The 24,089-nt window shown below is 44.6% G+C and overlaps 1 protein-coding gene across 24 annotated transcripts in view; it reads left to right on the top strand.

The window, feature by feature from the left end:
- nrxn3a (neurexin 3a) overlaps positions 1 to 24,089 on the top strand; it is a 433,709-nt gene that overhangs the window by 107,835 nt on the left and 301,785 nt on the right. For all 24 annotated transcript variants that reach the window (XR_006769933.1, XR_006769930.1, XR_006769931.1 and 21 more), the window contains 3 exons: positions 9,506 to 9,799; positions 10,008 to 10,155; positions 11,297 to 11,680. Coding sequence is in view for 20 of the 24 variants with exons in the window: in XM_045718507.1 (XP_045574463.1) it covers positions 9,506 to 9,799; positions 10,008 to 10,155; positions 11,297 to 11,680 (826 nt within the window). In the remaining 4 variants the exon portion in view is untranslated. The remainder of the gene's footprint in view (positions 1 to 9,505; positions 9,800 to 10,007; positions 10,156 to 11,296; positions 11,681 to 24,089) is intronic.

Raw genomic sequence — 24,089 nt, 5'->3', positions numbered from 1 at the left:
CTTGATGTTAGTGGAGAACGACAGGGTGTTGTCCAGGATCACGCCAAGGTTCTTAGCACTCTGGGTGGAGGACACAAGGGAGTTGTCAACCGTGATGGCGAGATCATGGAACGGGCAGTCCTTCCCCGGGAGGAAGAGCAGCTCCGTCTTGCCGAGGTTCAGCTTGAGCTGGTGATCCGTCATCCACACTGATATGTCTGACAGACATGCAGAGATGCGATTCGCCGCCTGGTTATCAGAAGGGGGAAAGGAGAAGATTAATTGTGTGTCGTCTGCATAGCAATGATAGGAGAGACCATGTGAGGATATGACAGAGCCAAGTGACTTGGTGTATAGCGAGAATAGGAGAGGGCCTAGAACAGAGCCCTGGGGGACACCAGTGGTGAGAGCGCATGGTGCGGAGACAGATTCTCACCACGCCACCTGGTAGGAGCGACCTGTCAGGTAGGACACAATCCAAGCGTGGGCCGCACCGGAGATGCCCAACTCGGAGAGGGTGGAGAGGAGGATCTGATGGTTCACAGTATCAAAGGCAGCAGATAGGTCTAGAAGGATGAGAGCAGAGGAGAGAGAGTTAGCTTTAGCAGTGCGGAGAGCCTCCGTGACACAGAGAAGAGCAGTCTCAGTTGAATGCCCAGTCTTGAAACCTGACTGATTAGGATCAAGAAGGTCATTCTGAGAGAGATAGCAGGAGAGCTGGCCAAGGACGGCACGTTCAAGAGTTTTGGAGAGAAAAGAAAGAAGGGATACTGGTCTGTAGTTGTTGACATCGGAGGGATCGAGTGTAGGTTTTTTTCAGAAGGGGTGCAACTCTCGCTCTCTTGAAGACGGAAGGGACGTAGCCAGCGGTCAAGGATGAGTTGATGAGCGAGGTGAGGAAGGGGAGAAGGTCTCCGGAAATGGTCTGGAGAAGAGAGGAGGGGATAGGGTCAAGTGGGCAGGTTGTTGGGCGGCCGGCCGTCACAAGACGCGAGATTTCATCTGGAGAGAGAGGGGAGAAAGAGGTCAAAGCACAGGGTAGGGCAGTGTGAGCAGGACCAGCGGTGTCGTTTGACTTAGCAAACGAGGATCGGATATCGTCAACCTTCTTTTCAAAATGGTTGACGAAGTCATCCGCAGAGAGGGAGGAGGGGGGGGGAGGGGGAGGAGGATTCAGGAGGGAGGAGAAGGTAGCAAAGAGCTTCCTAGGGTTAGAGGCAGATGCTTGGAGTTTAGAGTGGTAGAAAGTGGCTTTAGCAGCAGAGACAGAAGAGGAGAATGTAGAGAGGAGTGAGTGAAAGGATGCCAGGTCCGCAGGGAGGCGAGTTTTCCTCCATTTCCGCTCGGCTGCCCGGAGCCTTGTTCTGTGAGCTCGTAGTGAGTCGTCGAGCCACGGAGCAGGAGGGGAGGACCGAGCCGGCCTGGAGGATAGGGGACAGAGAAAATCAAAGGATGCAGAAAGGGAGGAGAGGAGGGTTAAGGAGGCAGAATCAGGAGATAGGTTGGAGAAGGTTTGAGCAGAGGGAAGAGATGATAGGATGGAAGAGGAGAGAGTAGCGGGAGAGAGAGAGCGAAGGTTGGGACGGCGCAATACCATCCGAGTAGGGGCAGAGTGAGAAGTGTTGGATGAGAGCAAGAGGGAAAAGGATACAAGGTAGTGGTCGGAGATTTGGAGGGGAGTTGCAATGAGATTAGTGGAAGAACAGCATCTAGTAAAGATGAGGTCAAGCGTATTGCCTGCCTTGTGAGTAGGGGGGGGGAAGGTGAGAGGGTGAGGTCAAAAGAGGAGAGGAGTGGAAAGAAGGAGGCAGAGAGGAATGAGTCAAAGGTAGACGTGGGGAGGTTAAAGTCACCCAGAACTGTGAGAGGTGAGCCATCCTCAGGAAAGGAACTTATCAAGGCGTCAAGCTCATTGATGAACTCTCCAAGGGAACCTGGAGGGCGATAAATGATAAGGATGTTAAGCTTGAAAGGGCTGGTAACTGTGACAGCATGGAATTCAAATGAGGAGATAGACAGATGGGTCAGGGGAGAAAGAGAGAATGTCCACTTGGGAGAGATGAGGATTCCAGTGCCACCACCCCGCTGGCTCGATGCTCTAGGGGTATGCGAGAACACGTGGGCAGACGAAGAGAGAGCAGTAGGAGTAGCAGTGTTATCTGTGGTAATCCATGTTTCCGTCAGCGCCAGGAAGTCTAGGGACTGGAGGGTAGCATAGGCTGAGATGAACTCAGCCTTGTTGGCTGCAGACCGGCAGTTCCAGAGGCTGCCGGAGACCTGGAACTCCACGTGGGTCGTGCGCGCTGGGACCACCAGGTTAGAGTGGCAGCGGCCACGCGGTGTGAAGCGTTTGTATGGCCTGTGCAGAGAGGAGAGAACAGGGATAGACAGACACATAGTTGACAAGCTACAGAAGTGTTGTTTCTTGTATTATTGTCTCCTGTGTCTTTAGAGAACTGTTTCACTTTGATATCCTTTTTCTTCTGTCCTGATTTTCTCTTTCTTTTCTTCTGTTAACTAGATATTCTTTGTTGTTCTTCGTTAGCTAGCTAGCTTCTTCCAAAAGAGTCCCTAGCAACTGCTTAGCAACTGGTAAACAATTCAGCTTGCTAAGATAATAACTATTTTTCATAAAATTGTAGTTTTTCAAAAGCCTATCTTCTTTGTTTGTTGCTTGTTTTTTCTCCTATTCAGTCTTGCAGTTTTCTTTTGCTTTTTTCCGATGTACTTCACTCTAAAAACCATGTAAATTTCAATACATAATACAATACATAATTTCAATACATAATACCTACATAAGAGTGTCAAAACCCACATTTATTCAAATGTCTTTTTTCCCTGCCAAGAAGTTTCCTTTCATTTGAAAGTTTGTTTCTTAAGTCATTTGTTGTAAAAAAAAATATTTTGTCATGTTTTTTTCAATATCATTTTATACAGTGTCATAGAGCATTTCGACCATCCTGTGTCACTTTACTTAGAGTAAGAAAATACACTTTATGACACTGTCAAGAAGCATTATGACCATCATAATCATATAAGCCAGATAGGCCTATCACGTTCATGCCCTTAATTCAGTCATCAGTCAAAAAGAGGGTATCTTGTCCTGCTCCTGAAATCTGCTCCTGCATTCATCCCAGTCAGCAGAAACAGAGCACTGGGGTAGGTGCATGTCTGACATCAGTGTGTGCACAATTACAATGATAATTTTATATGGTCAATTTCAGAATTTTTTAAAAACATAAACATACTTTTGACAAAGTAGGCTATGGTGTAATGCAGTGGTTCCTAAACTTTTTATAGTCCCATACCCCTTCAAACATTCAACCTCCAGCTGCGATTTTCCAAGGCAGGATACTCTGAGTGCAGCCCAATCCAGAAATCTGGCAGTGGCTTCTGACTAAATACAATTTTCACAGAACCGCTTGTTGCAATTTTCGATGAGGCTCTCTTGTTCAGATATCAGTAAGTGGACTGGAGGCAGGGCATAAAAGGGATAACAAATCCAGTTGTTTGTGTCATCCGTTTTTGCGTAATTGCGCACCCAACTCATTCAGGTGCTTCGCTATATCAGATTTGACATTGTCTGTAAGCTTCAGTTCATTTGCACACAAAAAAATCATACAATGATGGAAAGACCTGTGTGTTGTCCTTGTTAATGTAGACAGAGAAGAGCTTCAACTTCTTAATAATAGCCTCAATTTTGTCCTGCACATTGAATATAGTTGTGGAGAGTCCCTGTAATTCTAGATTCTGATTATTCAGGCGAGAAAAAACATCACCCAGGTAGGCCAGTCATGTGAGAAACTCGTCATCATGAAAGCGGTCAGACAAGTGAAAATGATGGTCAGTAAAGAAAACTTTAAACTCGTCTCTCAATTTTTTTTAAATTGTCAATACTTTGCCCCTTGATAACCAGAGCACTTCTGTATGTTGTAAAAGCGTTACATGGTCGCTGCCCATATCATTGCATACTGCAGAAAATACACGAGAGTTCAGTGGCCTTGCTTTAACATAGTTAACCATTTTCACTGTAGTGTCCAAATCGTCTTTCAAGCTGTCAGGCATTCCCTTAGCAGCAAGAGCCTCTCGGTGGATGCTGCAGTGTACCCAAGTGGCGTCGGGAGCAACTGCTTGCACGCACATTACCACTCCACTATGTCTCTCTGTCATGGCTTTTGCACCATAAGTACAAATACCAACACATCTTGACCACCAAAGTCCATTTGATGTCACAAAGCTGTCCAGTAAATATCCTCTCCTGTTGTCCTGGTTTGCAGAAGAGGATGTCTTCCTTAATTGACCCCCCATAAATGTAACGGACATATACAAGGAGCTGTGCCAGGCCCGCCACGTCTGTTGACTCATCCAGCTGTAACGCATTGAATTCACTGGCTTGTATACGAAGCAGTAATTGTTTCAAAACATGTCACTGATTAGTCGTGAAACAGTGTTGTTTGATGGAGTGATTGTCTGTATAGTTTTTTGGGCCTTTTCCCACAGCATTGTCCCAGCCATATCCGCGGCAGCAGGAAGAATTAAGTCCTCCACAATAGTATGGGGCTTGCCTGTCCTAGCCACTCGGTAGCTCACCATACAGTATAAGACGCTTCTAGCCCCTTCTTATTAATGGTATTTTATACGTCTTACTACTCGAAAGTTGTCTTAATTCTCGCTCAAAAAACTCCTGTGGCTTATTTTTGAAATTGGCATGTTTTGTTTCTAAATGTCTGCGCAAGAGTGAAGGTTTCATTGAGTTGTGAGAGAGTACTTTTCCACATATAACACACTGTGGGGGCTGAAGAAAGGCACTACTCCCAATATAAGTGAACCCCAAATCAATGTAGTTCTCAGCATATTTGTGCCTCTTCGATGTTCCAACGTCCCTGTCTGTTGTTCGGTGCTTCCCGGGTAAGGGGGACAGTAGCTCTTCGGCTGCATCAGATTCACAACTGCCAGTGTCCACGCTAGCTGGGCTAACAACAAATGTAGAATTACTGATGCTAGCATTGGATGTTCTCGTGGAAGCAGAACAACTTGTGTCGTCGACAGGTGCAGGTGTAGTACTGCTGGTAGTAGCAGTACTATCAGTAGAGCTGGTATGTGTCTCTGTGGACGCGGGCCTTACTTTTTTTAACCATTTATCCATTTTCGAGCAAACGGAATGAGCAGCAGCTACGTTTGGCTTCATACGGACCGTTAATGGAATTTGCACGAGAAAGTAATGGTTAATGTGATTGGATGTTAATTATTTGACTAGGCTACCTGTATTTGACATTGTGTTGTTATTTCGCTGAACACTAGATGGTTTAATTGTATTTTTGGCTGTGAAACGAGGCTACTCAAACGAGGGGAAAAACCTTACCCAAATGTATAGCCCCATTGGAAAATATAAATGGACTGTTTGAAAATGTGAAGAAGAATTGTTATCATTTTTTATTTAAATGTGAATCACATTTTTATTTGGCATACCCCTGATGGAATTGTGTGTACCCCAGTTTGGGAATAACTGGTGTAATGGAATGTTTTGCCTTGTGTGGTAGGTTTTGACACATCTGTAGTTGTCATAACCAGCCATAAAATAATGCAGTTTATGTCACAACAGGTCTTAATATATGTGTCATGACAGCTGTTATGAAATATTGTGACCATGTGTTATGTGACGCTGGGTATCAAGTAAAGTATTACCATTGTTTCATTATGTCTATACATCTTTATATTTCATAGAGTTGCCAATTGGCTGCTGCTCATGCCTTATTTTTTTATTACCTTTATTTAACTAGGCAAGTCAGTATTTTCAATGACAGCCTAGGAACAGTGGGTTAACTGCCTTGTTCAGGGGCAGAACGACAGCTTTTTACCTTGTCAGCTCGGGGATTCGATCTTGCAACCTTCCAATTACTACTCCAACGCTCTAACCACTAGGCTACCTGCCACCCCTTACGTTGCTCCCACCTAAAGCTACATAATATCTGCCTGGGTACAGCAGTGTACCATGAATGTGTCGGCATACAGTATGTTAGCAGGTGAGTTGCATTTTTCATGCTCCTGTCTCATCTGTGTGTGTTTGTTCTCTGACCGGAACTAATCTCACAACAATGACATTTCACCCCTCTTTCAAATGTCAACCACTGAAACTTTAAACAAGTTACAGTGAATGTGTCATGGCTCCTATCAACTGAGGCTCATGAAGGGGTGAAAAAAATGTTTTCTATTTGATTGCATGAGACAAACTGTTTTGCACCAAATGTCGCAGTGAGTTTGTGAGATAATGTTGCTTTTGAATGAAAGTGAAGATGACCATATGACATAGTACCGTCCGGATTTTGCCGTAAAGCCAAATCTGACCTTGCCTCCAACTAGCAACACCTCCAGCTTTAAACAACTCACTGTTCTTATAGGGACTCTTACGGAGCAACTCAGGTCACGCTCTCTCACCATGGAGTTGTGAAGGTTTTCCAACAAAACCCATTCTCAGTGCGTTGATGAATGGCTACGGCCGAGGTGTTTTGGGATGAAATCCCGGCCGGTGGCAGTAACGTATGAGTGTATTAGGAAAGAGAAAATCACGGGGAAGGGATGGGGGATGGAGAGATCGATAGAATTTCAGGTGTGGAGGGCAGCAGATAAAAAGCTTGCACCAAGGAGGAGATGAAGAGGTCTGTGGGCCTCATCTGAAGATCTATAATGGATCTATGCTGGCATATGGGACATTTTATTTAGCTTATTTTACTGGAATATTTCTGTGGGATAAACCCTCCTCGAGATGAATCATTTTATTACCCAAGACAACAATAGTTATACCTTCATGGAGTCATTATAGCCAAAATGTTGATTACTTACAAAGACCCTGTTTCATGGTCTAACTAGAATATCAGTTCTGTATAACAGGTCCTAGGGATGGAGAAAATATTATATTTTAAAGCAATGTCATGTTACTGTGTTTCTTCGGTCAGATTCATCTCTACATTGAACTGTGTATTGAGAGATAAGTCAGAACTTAATATCCACCATACATGTACATCCCTCTGCATCCCACTATCTTTCTATACAGTTAATAGACAGACACTATGTTTCTGCCAACTCCTTAGTGAGAGAAACAGTCTGCCTCAGCAGTATTTTACTGTCAGCCCTGGTTAGGAAATGACTGTAGGGACTTTGTCATGTCTGGCTGCTTATAAAAACATACTGGGCATTAACTTACAGAAGCACTTCCATAACTTACACAAACTCAATTAGGATTTGGAGGCGTGAGCGGCACAACCACTTATCTTGTGTGTTTACGAGATATAGGAGCGGAGACAGAATGAGAGCAGCATAGTATCCATGGTAATCTGCTCTCTGTCCCTATATGTTCCTCTGGAATGGGGACTGAGGGAGGGCAGCTAATTTGGACCAACTTAAAGCCTTTAAGCCAACGTCATCACAAAATGGCCACTGTTTACGGTCCTTAGTGTAGCTATTTCTGTTTGTTGACACACACATGCACACTGCTTAGGTTCTACTTAGGTAACCTAACGGTTAAGAGCGTTGGGCCAATAACCGAAAGGTCTCTGGTCCAAATCCCCAAGCCGAGTAGGTGAAAAATCTGTTTATGTGCCCTTGAGCAAGGCAATTAACCCTAATTGCTCATGTAAGTCGCTCTGGATAAGAGTCTACTAAATATGATATGATATGTAAATGTTAGGACTGTTTTTTAAAAGCAGTGTTGTCTATTCTAGTTCCTTGGGTGATACTGTACATAAATAACTTTAATAGTCATTATTGTTATTATTATTATTGGAACTAGCTGCCAATACAGTGTGTATTTTCCTGGTGTTGTTAGGATGTTTGGCGTGTAAGGCAGGCAGGCAGGCCATGCAGGGCAGGCAGGCAGGCAGGCAGGCAGGCAGGCGAATAAGAAAGACAATCTCCTGGTCGGTGGGTTGGGTGGTGGGACACGTCTACTTCAGGCACCAGAGGGATGAGTTGATTTACTGTCAAATCTGCCGGATTATCAATAATCTCCCACAGACCCCGATCTACCCACAGAGAGCTGTGTACTCACTCACACACCCAGAGAGCGAGAGGTTGTTTGGGTGTGAGCGTGCATGTTCGTTTGTGTGTGTGTGTGTGTGTGTGTGTGTGTGTGTGTGTGTGTGTGCAAAGGTGTGTACGCATGTTCGTACTTTGCTCAAAATAGGCAACCCAAGAAAAAGAGAAGGGCTTCTGTTCTGCCCAGAGAACTACAAAAAAATGCTTCAATTTTCCACTTGAGCAGATTTCAATTTACACACACATCCCCCTCTGTCTCTCTGTCCTCTGGGTTATTGACAGCATTAAGACTGCTGTGATAAAAGATTGGCCACTTAGTGGAACTCTGGCTTTGTTTTTCTCTGCTAAGGACACTCACTCACAGAATGGCAAGGTTGGCTATAGTGAACTGTCAGTGTTGTCACTGGTGGGTGTACCTCTCTGATGAAGGATCTAATACCCAAATAGGTTGGTTTGTAGTTTACGAAGAAACTTTTTCCTATTTAATTTAACCCTGTTGCCCTCTAAGAGGGACTGGATATTTCTTAAGGAGGTGTGGTGCCTAGAATCATTGTGTTTATGTGTGGCAGACATACTGTGTCTAGGGCCAGAGCATTACATCAGCCTCTCAAAGCAGCCAAGGGCAGCCAGCTACTCTATCCCCCTTTAAAACAGAGCTGGGCCACCACAAATGTGTGTGTGTGCGCGCTCCTGCGTTCACGTGTATGTCTCCCACCCTTTTGTGGAGCCATTAGCATTGCTATCAGGAAGAGCAGACCCTGATGCATATGTCAGACCACTGAGAGTCAATTACCTCAGCCAGAGACAGCCATTGTGTTTGTCTGTGTGCCCTGGCCTATTGGTATTTAATACAGATATATTAATATAGCCGACTGACTGATCAACATGAACTTTACCTGGCACTTTTGGAGAGACGACACCACCCTGAAAGTCTGACATTAACAAACTGTTATCTTTGAGTGTTTTATTATGCACTGACTGTACAAAACATTAGGAACACCTTCCTAATATTGAGTTGCCACCCTCCTTTGCCCTCAAAACAGCCTCAATTCAACTGCATTGCAGTTCTTCACTCAAACCGGCACCTACTACCATACCCCACTCAAAGGCACTTAAAACGTGTGTCTGCCCATTCAGCCTCTGAATGGCACACATACACAATCCGTGTCTCAAGGTTTAAAAATACTTCTTTAACCCGTCTTCTCCCCTTCATCTACACCTATTGAAGTGATCCAAAAGGGGATAATAGCTTTCACCAGGATCCACCTGGTCATTCTATTTCATGGAAAGAGTTCTTAGTGTTTTTAATGTTTTGTACACTCAGCGTATATTTGTTTAGATCAGTTAATGATAATGTGTTATTTATTTACAGCGCAGGTAATGATGAAGACTGGATACAGAGGTTGATGTCGAAAAAGGTTTGCAATAACTTACTTGACCATACCTTGAAAATGACCACAACCTCTGTCTCCCTTCTACCAATCTCTCCGTCCAGGTGGTCTACAAGAATAACGATATCCGTCTGGAGCTCTCCCGTCTGGCCCGCATCGTAGACCCTAAGATGAAGATCCAGGGGGACGTGGTCTTTAAGTGTGAGAACGTGGCCACCCTGGACCCTATCTCCTTCGAGACCCCCGAGGCCTACATCAGCCTGCCCAAGTGGAACACCAAGAGAATGGGCTCCATCTCCTTTGACTTCAGGACCTCGGAACCCAACGGACTCATCCTGTTCACCCACGGCAAGCCCCAGGAACGCAAGGAGGCCCAACGCAGCCAGAAGAACACCAAGGTAAGCCAATGAATGATGAATGGATCAAACAAACAATTCACTTTAGCCTTTAGGTAAAGCTATGTCTAAAACTGTAAATAATCCATTCAGTAGTGTAAGTAAGAAACAAAACATCTGCGTTCAAGGATCTTGGATTTATATATCCTGTTTTGTAAAGATATGTGTTGTAGCCCTATGATGAACTAAACACCTTGACGATCTCCCTCAGGTCGACTTCTTTGCGGTGGAGCTGCTGGATGGCAGTCTATACCTACTGTTAGACATGGGCTCTGGGACCATCAAGGTCAAAGCCACCCAGAACAAGGTCAACGACGGGGCCTGGTACCACGTGGACATACAGAGGGATGGACGCTCAGGTGAGTCCTCTTTACCCTCCTCTCCCACTCTCTACTCCCCTATCCCCATCTCTCTATCACTACCTTCTCTCACTCTCTCTGAGTGTGTGTGTGTCTGTGTGTGTGTTGTTGTATTGATGTGAGTGCAGCGTATCACTCTCTGCCCGGTGCTGGGCCTGTGAGGGTCTCAGAGGGCAGACAGGCTGTTAGACAAGGCTGGGATGGCAAGGCCAGGTGACTCACTGCAGCACATATTACTGCTATTGATCTACCACTGCCGCCATACACACATGGGCACACACACACATGGCTGCACACATACACACACACAGACGAACACAGAAGCACGTATACACACACTGTTCAAGCTCTCCATCGCACTCTGGATCTGAGTTAAGGACACACAGAGAGGCCACACACACTGTGCTGCTTGGCTTGAGACATAAACAGAGATAAGCCCTGCCATACAGCAGTGTCTGCGCTGTAACTGTCTCTCCGTTCTCTCTCACTCTCTCGTTCTATCCCCCTCTCCCTCTCTCGGAGGTATACTATAATCACAAAGCTCATATATCGTCTCTAAGCTGTGAGACGCTGTTTGACAGAGAGAGCATCAGGAAGCCCTGTATCAATACCTTACACAGACAGTGGATTACCAATACGTTACGCTACACTCAACATCTTCAGCATCTTCAAGGCTGTCAGCTGTCAAAACTCTACCATCATTGTAGATGAGTGTGGAAAAGTAAAGATACGCTGGCCTAGTAAAGCGGGGCGACCGCTACTGTAGCTAGCGTAGTAACCTTTTTGAATATACTGTATTTATTGAGCACACAGATTACAATTGGGCCCACATAGGCTAGAACAGGGGTATTCAGTTCTGACTCTATGAGGTCCGGAGCCTGCTGGTTTTCTCTTCTACTAGATAATTAGTTGCACCCACCTGGTGTCCCAGGTCTAAATCAGTCTCTGACGAGAGGGGAAAAATTGAAAAAATGCATTGGGAACTGGCTTCGAGATCCAGATTTGAGTTTGAGGAGGCTAGTTTGGAAAACCCTGCTCTACAGTGTATGAGAGTACTGTCTTATCTTACAATAACAGACATACAACATAAAAATGTTATATTTAATTATTTGGTTTAAAACCACCTCCACTCCCTCTCCAGGCACCATCTCAGTCAACAGCCGGCGCACCCCGTTCACAGCCAGCGGTGAGAGTGAGATCCTTGACCTGGAAGGAGACATGTACCTGGGGGGTCTACCCTCGGACCGTGCCAACCTCATTCTGCCCACTGAGCTGTGGACCGCCATGCTCAACTATGGCTACGTGGGCTGCGTGCGCGACCTCTTCATCGACGGGCGCAGCAAGGACATCCGACAGATCGCTGAGGCTCAGAACGGGGCGGGCATCAAGCCGTCGTGCAACAAGGTGGTGGGGAAACAGTGCGAGAGCTACCCGTGTAAGAACAAAGGCGTCTGTAAGGAGGGATGGAACCGGTTTATCTGTGATTGTACCGGCACGGGGTACTGGTCACGCACCTGCGAGAGAGGTAGGTGGAAGCGATTGATTTGTGTGTTTTTCATGAGTGCTTGTGTGTGTGTGTGTGTGTTCTGACTGTGTACAGTGCCTTCGGAAAGTATTCAGACCCCTTGACTTTTTCCACATTTTGTTACGTTACATCCTTGTTTTTTCACCCCCTTATCAATCTACACACAATACCCCATAATGACAAAACAAAAACAGTTTTTTTGAAATTTTTGCAAATGATTAATAAATAAAAAACGGACATATTACATTTACATAAGTATTCAGACCCTTTACTCAGTACTTTGTTGAAGCATCTTTGGCAGCGATTACAGGTTCAAGTCTTCTTGGGTATGACGTTACAAGCTTGGCACCCCTGTATTTGGGGAGTTTGTCCCATTCTTTACTGCAGATCTTGTCAATCTCTGTCAGGATGGATGGGGAGCGCCGCTGCACATCTGTTTTCAGGTCTCTCCAGAGATGTTTGATCGGGTTCAAGTCCGGACTCTGGCTGGGCCACTCAAGGACATTCAGAGACTTGTCCCGAAGCCACTCCTGTGTTGTCTTGGCTGTGTGCTCAGGGTCATTTGAAGGTGAACCTTCATCCCAGTCTGAGGTCCTGTGCGCTTTGGTGCAGATTTTCATCAAGGATCTCTCTGTATGTTGCCCTGTTCATCTTTGCCTCGATCCTGACTAGTCTCCCAGTCCCTGCCACTGAAGAACATCCTCACAGCATGATGCTGCAACTACCATGCTTCACCGTAGGGATGGTGCCAGGTTTCCTCCAGACGTGACGCTTGGCATTCAGGCCAAAGACTTCAATCTTGGTTTCATCAGACCAGAGAATCTTGTTTCTAATGGTCTGAGAGTTCTTTAGGTTCCTTTTGGCAAACTCCAAGCGGGCTGTCTTGCCACTCCACCATAAAGGCCTGATTGGTAGAGTGCTGCAGAGATGGATGTCCTTCTGGAAGGTTCTCCCATCTCCACAGTGGATCTCTGGAGCTCTGTCAGAGTGATCATCGGGTTCTTGGTCACCTCCCTGACCAAGGCCGTTCTCCCCCGATTGCTCAGTTTGGCCTGGCGGCCAGCTCAAGGGAGAGTCTTGGTGGTTCCAAACCTCTTCCATTTAAGAGTGATGGATTCCACTGTGTTCTTGGGGACATTCATTGCTGCACACATTTTTTGGTACCTTTCCCCAGATCTGTGCCTCGACACAATGCTGTCTCGGAGCTCTATTGACAATTTCTTCGACCTCATGGCTTGGCTTTTGCTCTGACATGCACTGTCAACTGTGGGACCTTATATTGACAGGTGTGTGCCAAATCATGTCCAATTAATTGAGTTTACCACAGGTGGACTCCAATCAAGTTGTAAAAACATCTCAAGGATGATCAATGGAAACAGGGTGCACCTGAGCTCAATTTCAAGTCTCATAGGAAAGGGTCTGAATACTTATGTAAATAAGGTATTTCTGTTTTTTCTTTAATATATGTGCAAACGTCTAAAAACCTGTTTTTGCTCTGTCATTATGGGGTATTGTGTGTAGATTGATTAGATTTGTATTTATTTAATCCATTTTAGAATAAGGCTTTAATGCAACAAAATGTGGAAAAAGGGAAGGGGTCTGAATACTTTGCGAATGCACTGTATGTGTGCATGTGTGTTTTTCTTGTTTTGTTGTGTGGATTTGATTTACATTTATGCCATTTAGCAGACGCTCTGATACGGAACGACTTACAGGAGCAATTAGGGTTAAGTGCCTTGCTCAAGGGCACATTGGCAGATTTTTCAGTTAGTCTGCTGATTTACTCTTTTCTTCCTGTGAAATAGTTTATTAAAACATTAGTGGTCCTTTGGCCGTGCTCCACGTGTCAGTGGGAGGTTAAGGCTCTAGAGGAGGTTGTGGTGATGGCTGTATTGTTGACACTGTTGAAAGATTAATGTGGTTTCTGCCCTTTTCCTGTGAACTTTACTCTGCCCGAGGCAATCCGGTGTTAAAGTTTCATGACCAGTTTCCAAATTGCATCGCTTGTTTTCAAAGTGTAGAAGAAAACAGTACTTTTTATTCACCCCCCCATTTCCGCTTATTTTTTTGTCAGGACTTGAGGGTGTTGCATGTGTTTCAATACAATGTTCCATCTCTTTCTCGCTCTCACCTTTATCAAATCCTATAGTTACTTGCTGTGTCAAGTCTTTATGACCTCTCTGTCTCTCTCTCCCAATCACACAATCACAGCCAGAGGATATACAGTACAAACCCATTACTGGAGATAATGTACCACAGTAATACACTATACTGTAAACCTACTGCTTATTAATGGAAACACATACTTATCGATCCCCTCCATCCCCCCCCCTCCTTTTATCTCCCTCGGTTACAGACACATATTGTAAATCAGGCCATCTTTGGCGCTATTCTTAGGGTCAACCCGCCAAAGACCTGCACTTGTGAGTGAAAACACTTATTGCAAACACCGGCGAAAGGGTTGGAATTACAGCTGCGTGACCATATCGATATCTATTATGGAATCTATTCATCTAATGTGGGAGATAAAAGGTTCCGGAGTCTGTGGAACTGCCTCTTTACAAGGTCACCTGTATATGACACCTCTGAAAACACACAGGATAAGTAGGTTTCTTTGAATATGTGCTCGTATTGCAGTACAATAGATCAGTAGAATGTATTCAGTATGAATCCATTCTGCATGACCAACACTGAGAAATGAGAGGAGATGTCTGACGAAGGATTGCTGTGCTAAGGGTATGTCTTTTAGGGGTATGACATTTTTAGACCTTAGTTTACACAATCTTGTGCAATATAAGCTGTTTTGAAGTATGTCGTTGGAATCCGCTATGCTTCACGTAATGTTTTGGCATGGAACAAAGCACGCTGGTAATAAAGTTAAAGACAAGAGCATTTTGCTTCACTAATTTGATTAGAACAGAACGCATGACATGAAGGTACGTTCCTCCGCTTCGATTATCTTTGTTGTGCGTGTGTGTGTGTGTATGTGATATCAGTGTGTGTGTGTGTGTTCAGTGCTGATATTATGAATGATTATGGGTAGGCAGAGCCCAGGCAGGCGATAGCTGTGCCTGTGCTAGAGCTTGATGTCACAGCCGGCTGGCTACAGCCTTGGAGTTAACGGCTGTTGACTCAGGCACTGTAAAGGTCACCTAACCCAGGCCCTGGGAGAGAGAGGCCACGGCCAGGACCCCATGGCTCCACAACAGCATCACAGTGCCATGCACACAGCCAAGCACACACATTGACACACATGGACACGCGCTCCTACGCGTGCACACACACACACATATGGACTCACACACACACTCATACACACACACACATACTCTTCTCCCCCATTTTGTCAGATAGCGATAGTGATGTATGTTATTACTCATGCATGGAGAAGTCCTGGGGTTAGAGAAAAGTCTCTTATTTCAATGGGTTTTCAAAAGATTCCAGGAGATTTCCTATGGATTGATCAAAAGCGTGCCTGAAAACCAATTAATGCATTTGACAAATTATTCCAGACGCTTTTACCATATCTAATAATGGCTTGGAGATAACATCTTTATCCAGCTCCCTTCCACTATTCATCCTCCAGTTTCAGTTTAATCTCATTTTGACTTTGGAGGAAAACTTTGTGTGTGTGTGAGAGAGAGGGGTGGGAGGGAAAGAGGGGCAGAGAGAGAGAGGTCAATCAGATATGAAAGCTAACTGTTCACCTCTAATCAGTGTGTAAGGGATATTGGTCTATTGAAATACGAACATAAAAAAAATGAGAAATGCAGGGAGGTCTGTATGAGTCGGTTTATTAACATAATATTATTTTTTTGTCATTTAAGGTTAGAAACAATATTGAAATAGTCTCAGTCTTTTCTCTCCTTAGCTGTCTAGTGAGTACCCTCCCTTTTCTAGTAATACATGTCTTAATTGTGAAGGTAAATTATGCAATTTAACTAGTTTACTAAAGCTTCCATTTTCATGACAGCATGCACACACACCATCCCTCCACTCCACAGGGCTTCCATTTGTCAGATGGTTATCAGATTGGACAGAGGTTATGACACCTCAAGGTCCGACTGAAGTAATGATCCCCGCCACAGCTTCCTGTTTCCTGTTTTGTCACAGCGGCTGACAAATCGTTGGCTACACCAGAGTGAGGGATATGCTGCCCAGCAGGCTGACACGTTCTCAGTTTACACAACAAATGTTTGTTGTTTTGCATTGTATTATCTCCCATATGTCTTCTTCTCTATAAACCTCTCTCTACCAAAACATTCTACTTCTCTTACAACTGCTCTATGGAGCACTGTCCTTTTCCTAACAGCTAACAACCATGTCACTGCATAGAAGGCCTACCTGCCCAAACTTCTTAACTGTTGTTACTCTTACCCAAAATCTCAGGGTTTAGATATGAGTTTATGAGACTTTCAAGGTCTGAATATTCTGGGTTATTTTGCTTGATTTTTTTAACCAAGCAACAGAAGGTTGTGTCTATGCTTTTAAAGTATCTTGGTTCTGGTTAGTTTATAGAGGATCATATATCTCTGATGGATCCTGCAGTTTGAACAAAAATATATACACAACTTACTACAATTTCAACGATTTTACTGAGTTACAGTTCATATAAGGAAATCAGTCAATTGAAATAAATTAATTATGCCCTAATCTATGGATTTCACATGGCTGGGCAGGGGTGCAGCCACCCACTGGAGAGCCAGGCCCAGCCAATCAGAATTAGGTGTTCCCCCGCAAAAGGGCTTTATTACAGGCAGAAATAATCCTCAGTAGGGCTTTCTGAGTGGTGCAATGGTCTAAGGCACTGCATCGCAGTGCTAGCTGTGCCACTTGAGATTCTGGGTTCAAGTCCAGGCTCTGGGTTCATTCTGGGTTCAAGTCCAGACTGGGAGACCCATGGGGCGGCGCACAATTGGCCCAGCGGCGTCCAGGTTAGGTGAGGGTTTGGCCAGCAGGGATGTCCTTGTCCCATCACACACCAGCGACTCCTGTGGTGGGCCGGGCGCAGTGCACGCTGACACGGTTGACAGGTGTATGGTGTTTCCTCTGACACATTGGTGCGGCTGGCTTCCGGGTTAAGTGGGCATTGTGTCAAGAAGCAGTGCGGCTTGGTTGGGTTGTGTTTTGGAGGATGCATGGCTCCTGACCTTCGCCTCTCCCGAGTCCGTACGGGAGTTGCAGCTTTGAGACAAGACTGTAACTACCAATTGGATACAACAAAATTGGAGAGATAAATGGGTAAAAAGAATGAGTAATTAATACTCTTCAGTTTCATCAGCTATCTGGTTGGCTGGTTTCAGATGATCCAGCAGGTGAAGAAGCCGGATGTGGAGGTCCTGGGCTGGCGTGGTTACATGTGGTCTCTGGTTGTGAGCCGGTTGGACGTACAGCCAAATTCTCTAAAATGACATTGAAGGCGGCTTATAGTAGAGAAATTAACATTATATTATCTGGCAACAACTCTGGTGGACATTCCTGCAGACAGCATGCCAATTACATACTCCCTCAAAACTTGAGACATCTGTGGAATTGTGTTGTGTGGCAAAACTGCACATTTAGAGTGGCCATTTAATTTCCCCAGCACAAGGTGCACATGTGGAATGATCATGCTGTTTCGTCAGCTTCTCGATATGCCACAACTGTCAGGTGGCTGGATTATCTTGGCAAAGGAGAAATGCTCACTAACCGGGATGTAAACAAATTTGTGCACAAAATTTGAGAGAAATTAGCTTTTTGTGCCTTTAGAAAATGCGTTTATATTTTTGTTCAGTAAACAAAAAGCTGTTCTTAAAAAAGCCTTTGAGTTCCGCCACTGTTCTCCCGGGTTAGAAGAGAGAATGTCCACTGCAGAGAGAGGGAGTGACAAAGAGAAGAGGGCAAATATTTGAATAAATGGATTTGGTTTGAGTTGAGGTAAAGTGATGACTGCGGTTGAGTTGAAATTGCAAAAGGAGACACATCCAACGCTTTATTTTTCTCTCTTTTGCTCTTTCCCACCATCTCCGCCTCTTTCTCTGTATTTCTGTTGCTCCATCTTGCTCTTCAACTCTCTTTCTTTCTCTCCATCTCGTTCTCTCTCTCACTCGCTCTGTCTCTGTTTTTCTCTCTGCTTCATCTGTTCATCCCCTCAGCTCTGTTTCAGTGACTAGAGCAGGCTACAGTCGATATGTGATAAGTGAAAAGGTAATCCCTGTCCTCCTCTATTCCTCCTCTATCCCTCCTCTCTCTCTCCTTTTTTTAGCATCTACAGTAATTCAGTGTCAAGGTTATTTTCTGATGTATTACATGGACCTATTATCAGGCAACGATAATAGTGTGTGTGTGTGTGTGTGTGTGTGTGTGGTGTGTGTGTGTGTGTGTGTGTGTGTGTGTGTGTGTGTGTGTGTGTGTGTGTGTGTGTGTGTGTGTGTGTGTGTGTGTGTGTGAGAGTGAGAGTGATCATGTGGGTATGTCAATATGAGTGTGACTGGGGGTGTTGTGTATTGTTATTTGTGGATCCAAAGATTCCCACACACTGAAGTGTGTGTAGGATACAAACAGGGCAGTATCTCCATTGTAGAGTGGGTAAAATACTGCTTCGTCAATGTGTATCGACCCTGTAAAAGGAAAGGGACCGGCCCAAGAGAGAGAAACATACCACACATAAATCTGGGTCTGTGACACACACACACACAGGCGCAAGGACGCACACAGACACGCGCACACACACACATGCACACATGCATGGACGCACATGCAGACACATTGACGAGCTTCCTTTACCAGTTTAGGGCCATAATAGACCTAGCAACCTTGGCATGTTTGTTTTAATACTGGTTGGATACAGGTTTATTTCTGGTGGCTGAAGAAGTATACAGGTTTATTTCTGGTGGCTGAAGAAGTCTTGTGCAGTTTATTCCAGTCTCCCTAATCCTGCCTTTGTAGTGTGTGTGTGTGTGTGTGTGTGTGTGTGTGTGTGTGTGTGTGTGTGTGTGTGTGTGTGTGTGTGTGTGTGTGTGTGTGTGTGTGTGTGTGTGTGTGTGTGTGTGTGTGTGTGTGTGTGTGTGTGTGTGTGTGTGTGGCTGAACGTGTGTTTAGGAGCCAGTCCTCCAGTTCGTTACATAAACACCACAAATTCCTCTGTGTTGCCCGAGGAACGAGAGCGTGTGGGGGAGGATGCGCCTCTCTTCATCCCCTAAACATCTCCCTTCATGCCCTCTAAATGTCTTCTTCCCATTCCTTTATCCAGTCTTTTATCATCTCCTCTGCCCATTCCAGTGTCTCCACTGCTCTTTCTTCTCTGTTTCCGTCTCCACCTCTCTTCCTCGATCCCTCTCCAGGGTTCGTTTCCCACCTCTTTCAGTTGGTGGCACCAGCACATGATTTGGTCACACCATTTATTTTTATTTTTTTTGGGGGGGGGGGACTTGTCTCATAATGTCTCATCATTCCATACATAACCAGGCTAATAATGACTAGCCATCTTTTACATTAGCATGCCCTTCTGTTTTTACACTGAGCTTTACCATAACAGCAAAGAAAAGAGACTGTTAAAATAAAGTGCAGACATGGATTTATTGCAGATTTCAAATTGCCATGTGTTTTTTTTCTGCAAAATCCTCTAGAGGGCAGAATTACAAAAAAATATATACTTGATACCAAAACGACACCATGTGTACCATGGCAAAAAAGAAAGAAAGTGGGGACTGTGATTTCCCTGTTTTTTTTCTTTAGGTTTTGTCTCTCAAAATCACAAATGTTCATAGAAAAACAAAAAAAATGTGATGTCTATGCCAACAACAAAGCTTAAACCACATTAGGGGACCATTTCTTAGGTCTGGAAAAAATCTGAGTAATTAAAAAAAAAAAAAGGTGTAGTTACCCTTTAATTCACATGAACACCAGCCAGACAGTAGTGTTTAGCTTGCAATGTTTCTGTAGTGTAGAGCACTTGTGAGGGAGTTATCAAAACAAATGGCCTCTGGTTTTATGCAAATGATCATGATTCTCCCAGAGAAGACATGGCGCCGCCAGAGATGGTCGCCTTGCTTTGCGTTCTTAGGAAACTATGCAGTATTTTGTTTTGATCATATCACCTCCAGCCTACCTGATACCCTAGACCCACTCCAATTTGCTTACCGCCCCAATAGGTCCACTGACGATGCAATCGCCATCACACTGCACACTGCCCTATCCCATCTGGACAAGAGGAATACCTATGTAAGAATGCTGTTCATTGACTACAGCTCAGAATTTAACACCAAAGTATCCTCCAAACCCGTCATTAAGCTCGAGACCCTGGGTCTCGACCCCGCCCTGTGCAACTGGGTCCTGGTCTTTCTGACGGGCCGACCCCAGGTGGTGAGGGTAGGAAACAACATCTCCACCCCGCTGATCCTCAACACTGGGGCCCCACAAGGGTGCGTTCTCAGCCCTCTCCTGTCCTCCTGTTCACCCATGACTGCGTGGCCATGCACGCCTCCAACTCAATCATCAAGTTTGCAGACGACACTACAGTGGTAGGCTTGATTACCAACAACGACGAGACGGCCTACAGGGAGGAGGTGAGGGCCCTCGGAGTGTGCTGTCAGGAAAATAACCTCACACTCAACGTCAACAAAACAAATGAGATGATCATGGACTTCAGGAAACAGCAGAGGGAGCACCCCCCCCCCATCCACATCGACGGAACATTGGTGGAGAAGGTTGAAAGTTTTAAGTTCCTCGGCGTACACATCACGGACAAACTGAAATGGTCCACCCACACAGACAGAGTGGTGAAGAAGGCTGAAGAAATGTGGCTTGTCACCGAAAACACTCACAAACTTTTACAGATGCACAATCGAGAGCATCCTGTCAGGCTGTATCACCGCCTGGTACGGCAACTGCTCCGCCCACAACCGTAAGGCTCTCTAGAAGGTAGTGAGGTCTGCACAACGCATCACCGGGGGCAAACTACCTGCCCTCCAGGACACCTACACCACCTGATGTCACAGGAAGGCCAAAAAGATCATCAAGGACAACAACCACCCGAGCCACTGCCTGTTCACCCCGCTATCATCCAGAAGGCGAGGTCAGTACAGGTGCATCAAAGCTTGGACCAAGAGACTGAAAAACAGCTTCTATCTCAAGGCCGTCAGACTGTTAAACAGCCATCACTAACATTGAGTGGCTGCTGCTAATCTCTAGCCACTTTAATAATAAAAAATTGGATGTAATAAATGTATCACTAGTCACTTTAAACAATGCCACTTTATATAATGTTTACATTACTCATCTCATATGTATATACTGTACTCTATACCATCTACTGCATCTTGCCTATGCCGCACGGCCATCGCTCATCCATATATTTATATGTACATATTCTTATTCATTCCTTTACACTTGTGTGTATAAGGTAGTTGTTGTGAAATTGTTAGATTACTTGTTAGATATTACTGCATGGTTGGAAATAAAAGCACAAGCATTTCTCTACACTGGCATTAACATCTGCTAACCATGTGTATGTGACCAATAAAGTTTGATTTGATTTGAGATAGGCATAGGCTACTTTTAATTGCCTTTCCATCTACCCTGAAAACGGAAAACATTGCTAACGGCTATCACAAGGTGATAGACATATAGGCCTTATGTGAACCGCACACAGTCGGGCTCGACATTCAGGTAAATTTGCAAGTAGTAGCCTACACAGGGCCAGTGCCATCCAACTGAAAGCTACTGGCCCAAATGAATAAAATACTTTCCCGTCAAGATCTGACTGGAAAGCCAATGATGCGTGCATAATTTCAATAGCAGGTGATTTTATCTTTCATTTGCGGCCTGAGCAAGTAGCCTATACAGGGTTCATACAGACATTGGCAAGTCTAATGCCAGTACTTTCAGGGACTTTTTCAAGCACTTAATTGTAATTCTCAAGGACTTAAATGTTATATTTAATTGTTGTAATGGCCTGTAGGAAAAAAAACATGTTTGGAAAAACGTGTGCATTATCACTTTAAGAATAATGTATTTGTTTACAGACCTACCTAATGGCATTATACATTGACATTCACATAATTTTTACATTTACATGATTTCATTCAAATATGTCAGAATAATGTGGGTGTTGCCTGACTAAATAGACAACATGATCCTGACACAAATTCAGTCCGTCCATTTGGTAGCCAGTCAGTCTCGCCATTTGAGATGTCGAAGAGTTGTTATTACATTTATTTGTTATACCACACTACCACCAGGTGGATACCACTGGAATGTCCTGCCCCAGAACTCACACGCGCCACATTCCGACCAAGGGCCCTGTTCGCGAACAGCCAGACTGCCCCCGTACTGCCCTTGGGCCCCGTGTGAGTTTGGGTATGGATTCTAAAAACGCCCCCCCCTTCCTACACTACCTTCCCTTTGTTGTGGATATTGTGTATGGTTGTTGTTATTTAATGGATTTTTGTATCATTTTTTTCAAACGAGAAAGAGACCAAAAACTTGGTTCTTTTGTAATGGAACGCATTGTATGGAAAACCAAGATGAAGGTAAAATTCGATGTTATAACGGCTCATGATTTTACACAAGCACAGCAGATTCTCGTAACACCCTTCAATTGAAACGGCCGGTAACAAACGAAAGCGGCTGCATCGCTCATAAAAACTGCTTAGAAATGATATCACAGAATCATTATATTGGAGCAGTAGAACTTCTAAATCGGCTACCATAACTTCAATTACTTTTCAAAGACCAAATAGCCTAGAGGAAATGTCTGATTTTCAAGGTAGCCTTTTCCATGATGACTGAATGGCGCATTGCAAATATTCAACCAAGACTTTGAACGTTTTAAATACCTGGTTTGCATACCCATTCTTGCCTTTGTATTTACTGGTAGATATCATAATTTGGAACATCTTTCCTACGGTTTTCCCAACCCTACCGCTGTCGGTCTTCGGATAAACTGCTCCATGCAACAACCAGTTGTTTGAGAGCTGCGCTCTCTCTCTGCCCAGCAGATTATCTATACACTATAGGCCTATGTGTGCTAAATAATCAATTATAAAGCCTAGATTAAATATAGCCTTATTACTTAAGCAATAATACAAGCCGAGTGGCGTAGACCACCAGAGCCATGATAGAAATACCGTAACACATGGCCTCGAGTGTATTATTGCTTTTATACAACGGGCTACCAGCATAAAACATCTAGATTATTTCCAAAACCATCCATTTTTAAACAAAACATGACCCTACATTCACTAACACCGGTTGTCAAGTGACATTTTAGGCGTTGTATTGACTGCCATGTAAAGCAAAACTACCCAAACGCTGGTTGAAAGTTCCAGACCTTGGTTTCTAAGGACGCTGTCCATGGTTCTGAAAAACAGCGCACGTCTGGTTTTTGCATAGTAAAATTGAAGTGTGCAATTACTGAAGTAGCTGTCTGATGCCGGGGTCTCAAGCACAGCTGGGCGCCATTTCTCAGAAACAACTGTTGTCGCATGCAGCTGTTAGGATGTTACTCCATCTCCTCCTGTTTTTCGTGGACGGCTTCCAATAGCTCCTAAGAGAGCTTTCAGCCCTGTGCCCGCTCACACTCATTATCTCTCTGGCCTCCAGACCTGCATCGGAGAGCTGCTGGATGGTAGTCATCCTGATGCAGTGGTTGGTATACCTACGGGATGTGCCCGCCTCATAGAGAGCGATTAATAATGATATGACAACGATTCTATTCATGTTTATTCTATTCATATACTATATAGCAGCCTTGCTATTTGAACAAAATGTTATACCTTGCACAGACGGGGCAGCATTGATGAAAGGGTGTTGAGTTCCATTGGCTCCATGGTATACCATACGTTGTCATCATCAGAGAGCTTTCATCTGGGGTGTAGATAAAAGGCTGGGGCATGTTCGGGTAACCAGTTGTATAAAAAAATGTTTTCCACTGGCCCGAGCAGGCCAGTTACAGGGATGATATGATGGACTGGCCCGGAGGGTTTCCAGAACCTCCCTTTATGTCAAGCCCTGACACACACAGACAGGGGCATTCCCATGCAGTTGTTGCTTCTTCAAAAAGTGTGTTTATTTTTGCTTAATTGCACGTTTGAGCTGGCTGGTTTTTCTGTGTATCCCCAGGACGGAGTAGCTACATCTGGTAAGACAAGGGGCAGGGCTGTGTGTCTATTTGTCAGTAACTGCTGGTACATGTTAATAGTCTCGAGGTATTGCTCGCCTGATGTTGTGTACCTCGTTATAAGCTGTAGTTCCACAATATCTACCAAGAGAGTTCTCATCTATATTATTCGTAGCCATCTATATACTGGACTCAACGAGCTGTATAAGGCCATAAGCGTTAAAGAAAATGCTCGTCCAGAAGCGGCGCTCCTAGTGGCCAGGGACTTTAATGCAGGCAAACTCGAATCCGTTTTACTTCATTTCTACC

Source organism: Salmo salar, chromosome ssa01 (assembly GCF_905237065.1).
Source record: "Salmo salar chromosome ssa01, Ssal_v3.1, whole genome shotgun sequence".
Taxonomy (NCBI): domain Eukaryota; kingdom Metazoa; phylum Chordata; class Actinopteri; order Salmoniformes; family Salmonidae; genus Salmo; species Salmo salar.
The sequence above is the reverse complement of the archived record's forward strand: the minus strand, read 5'-3'. Positions and strand labels throughout refer to the sequence as shown.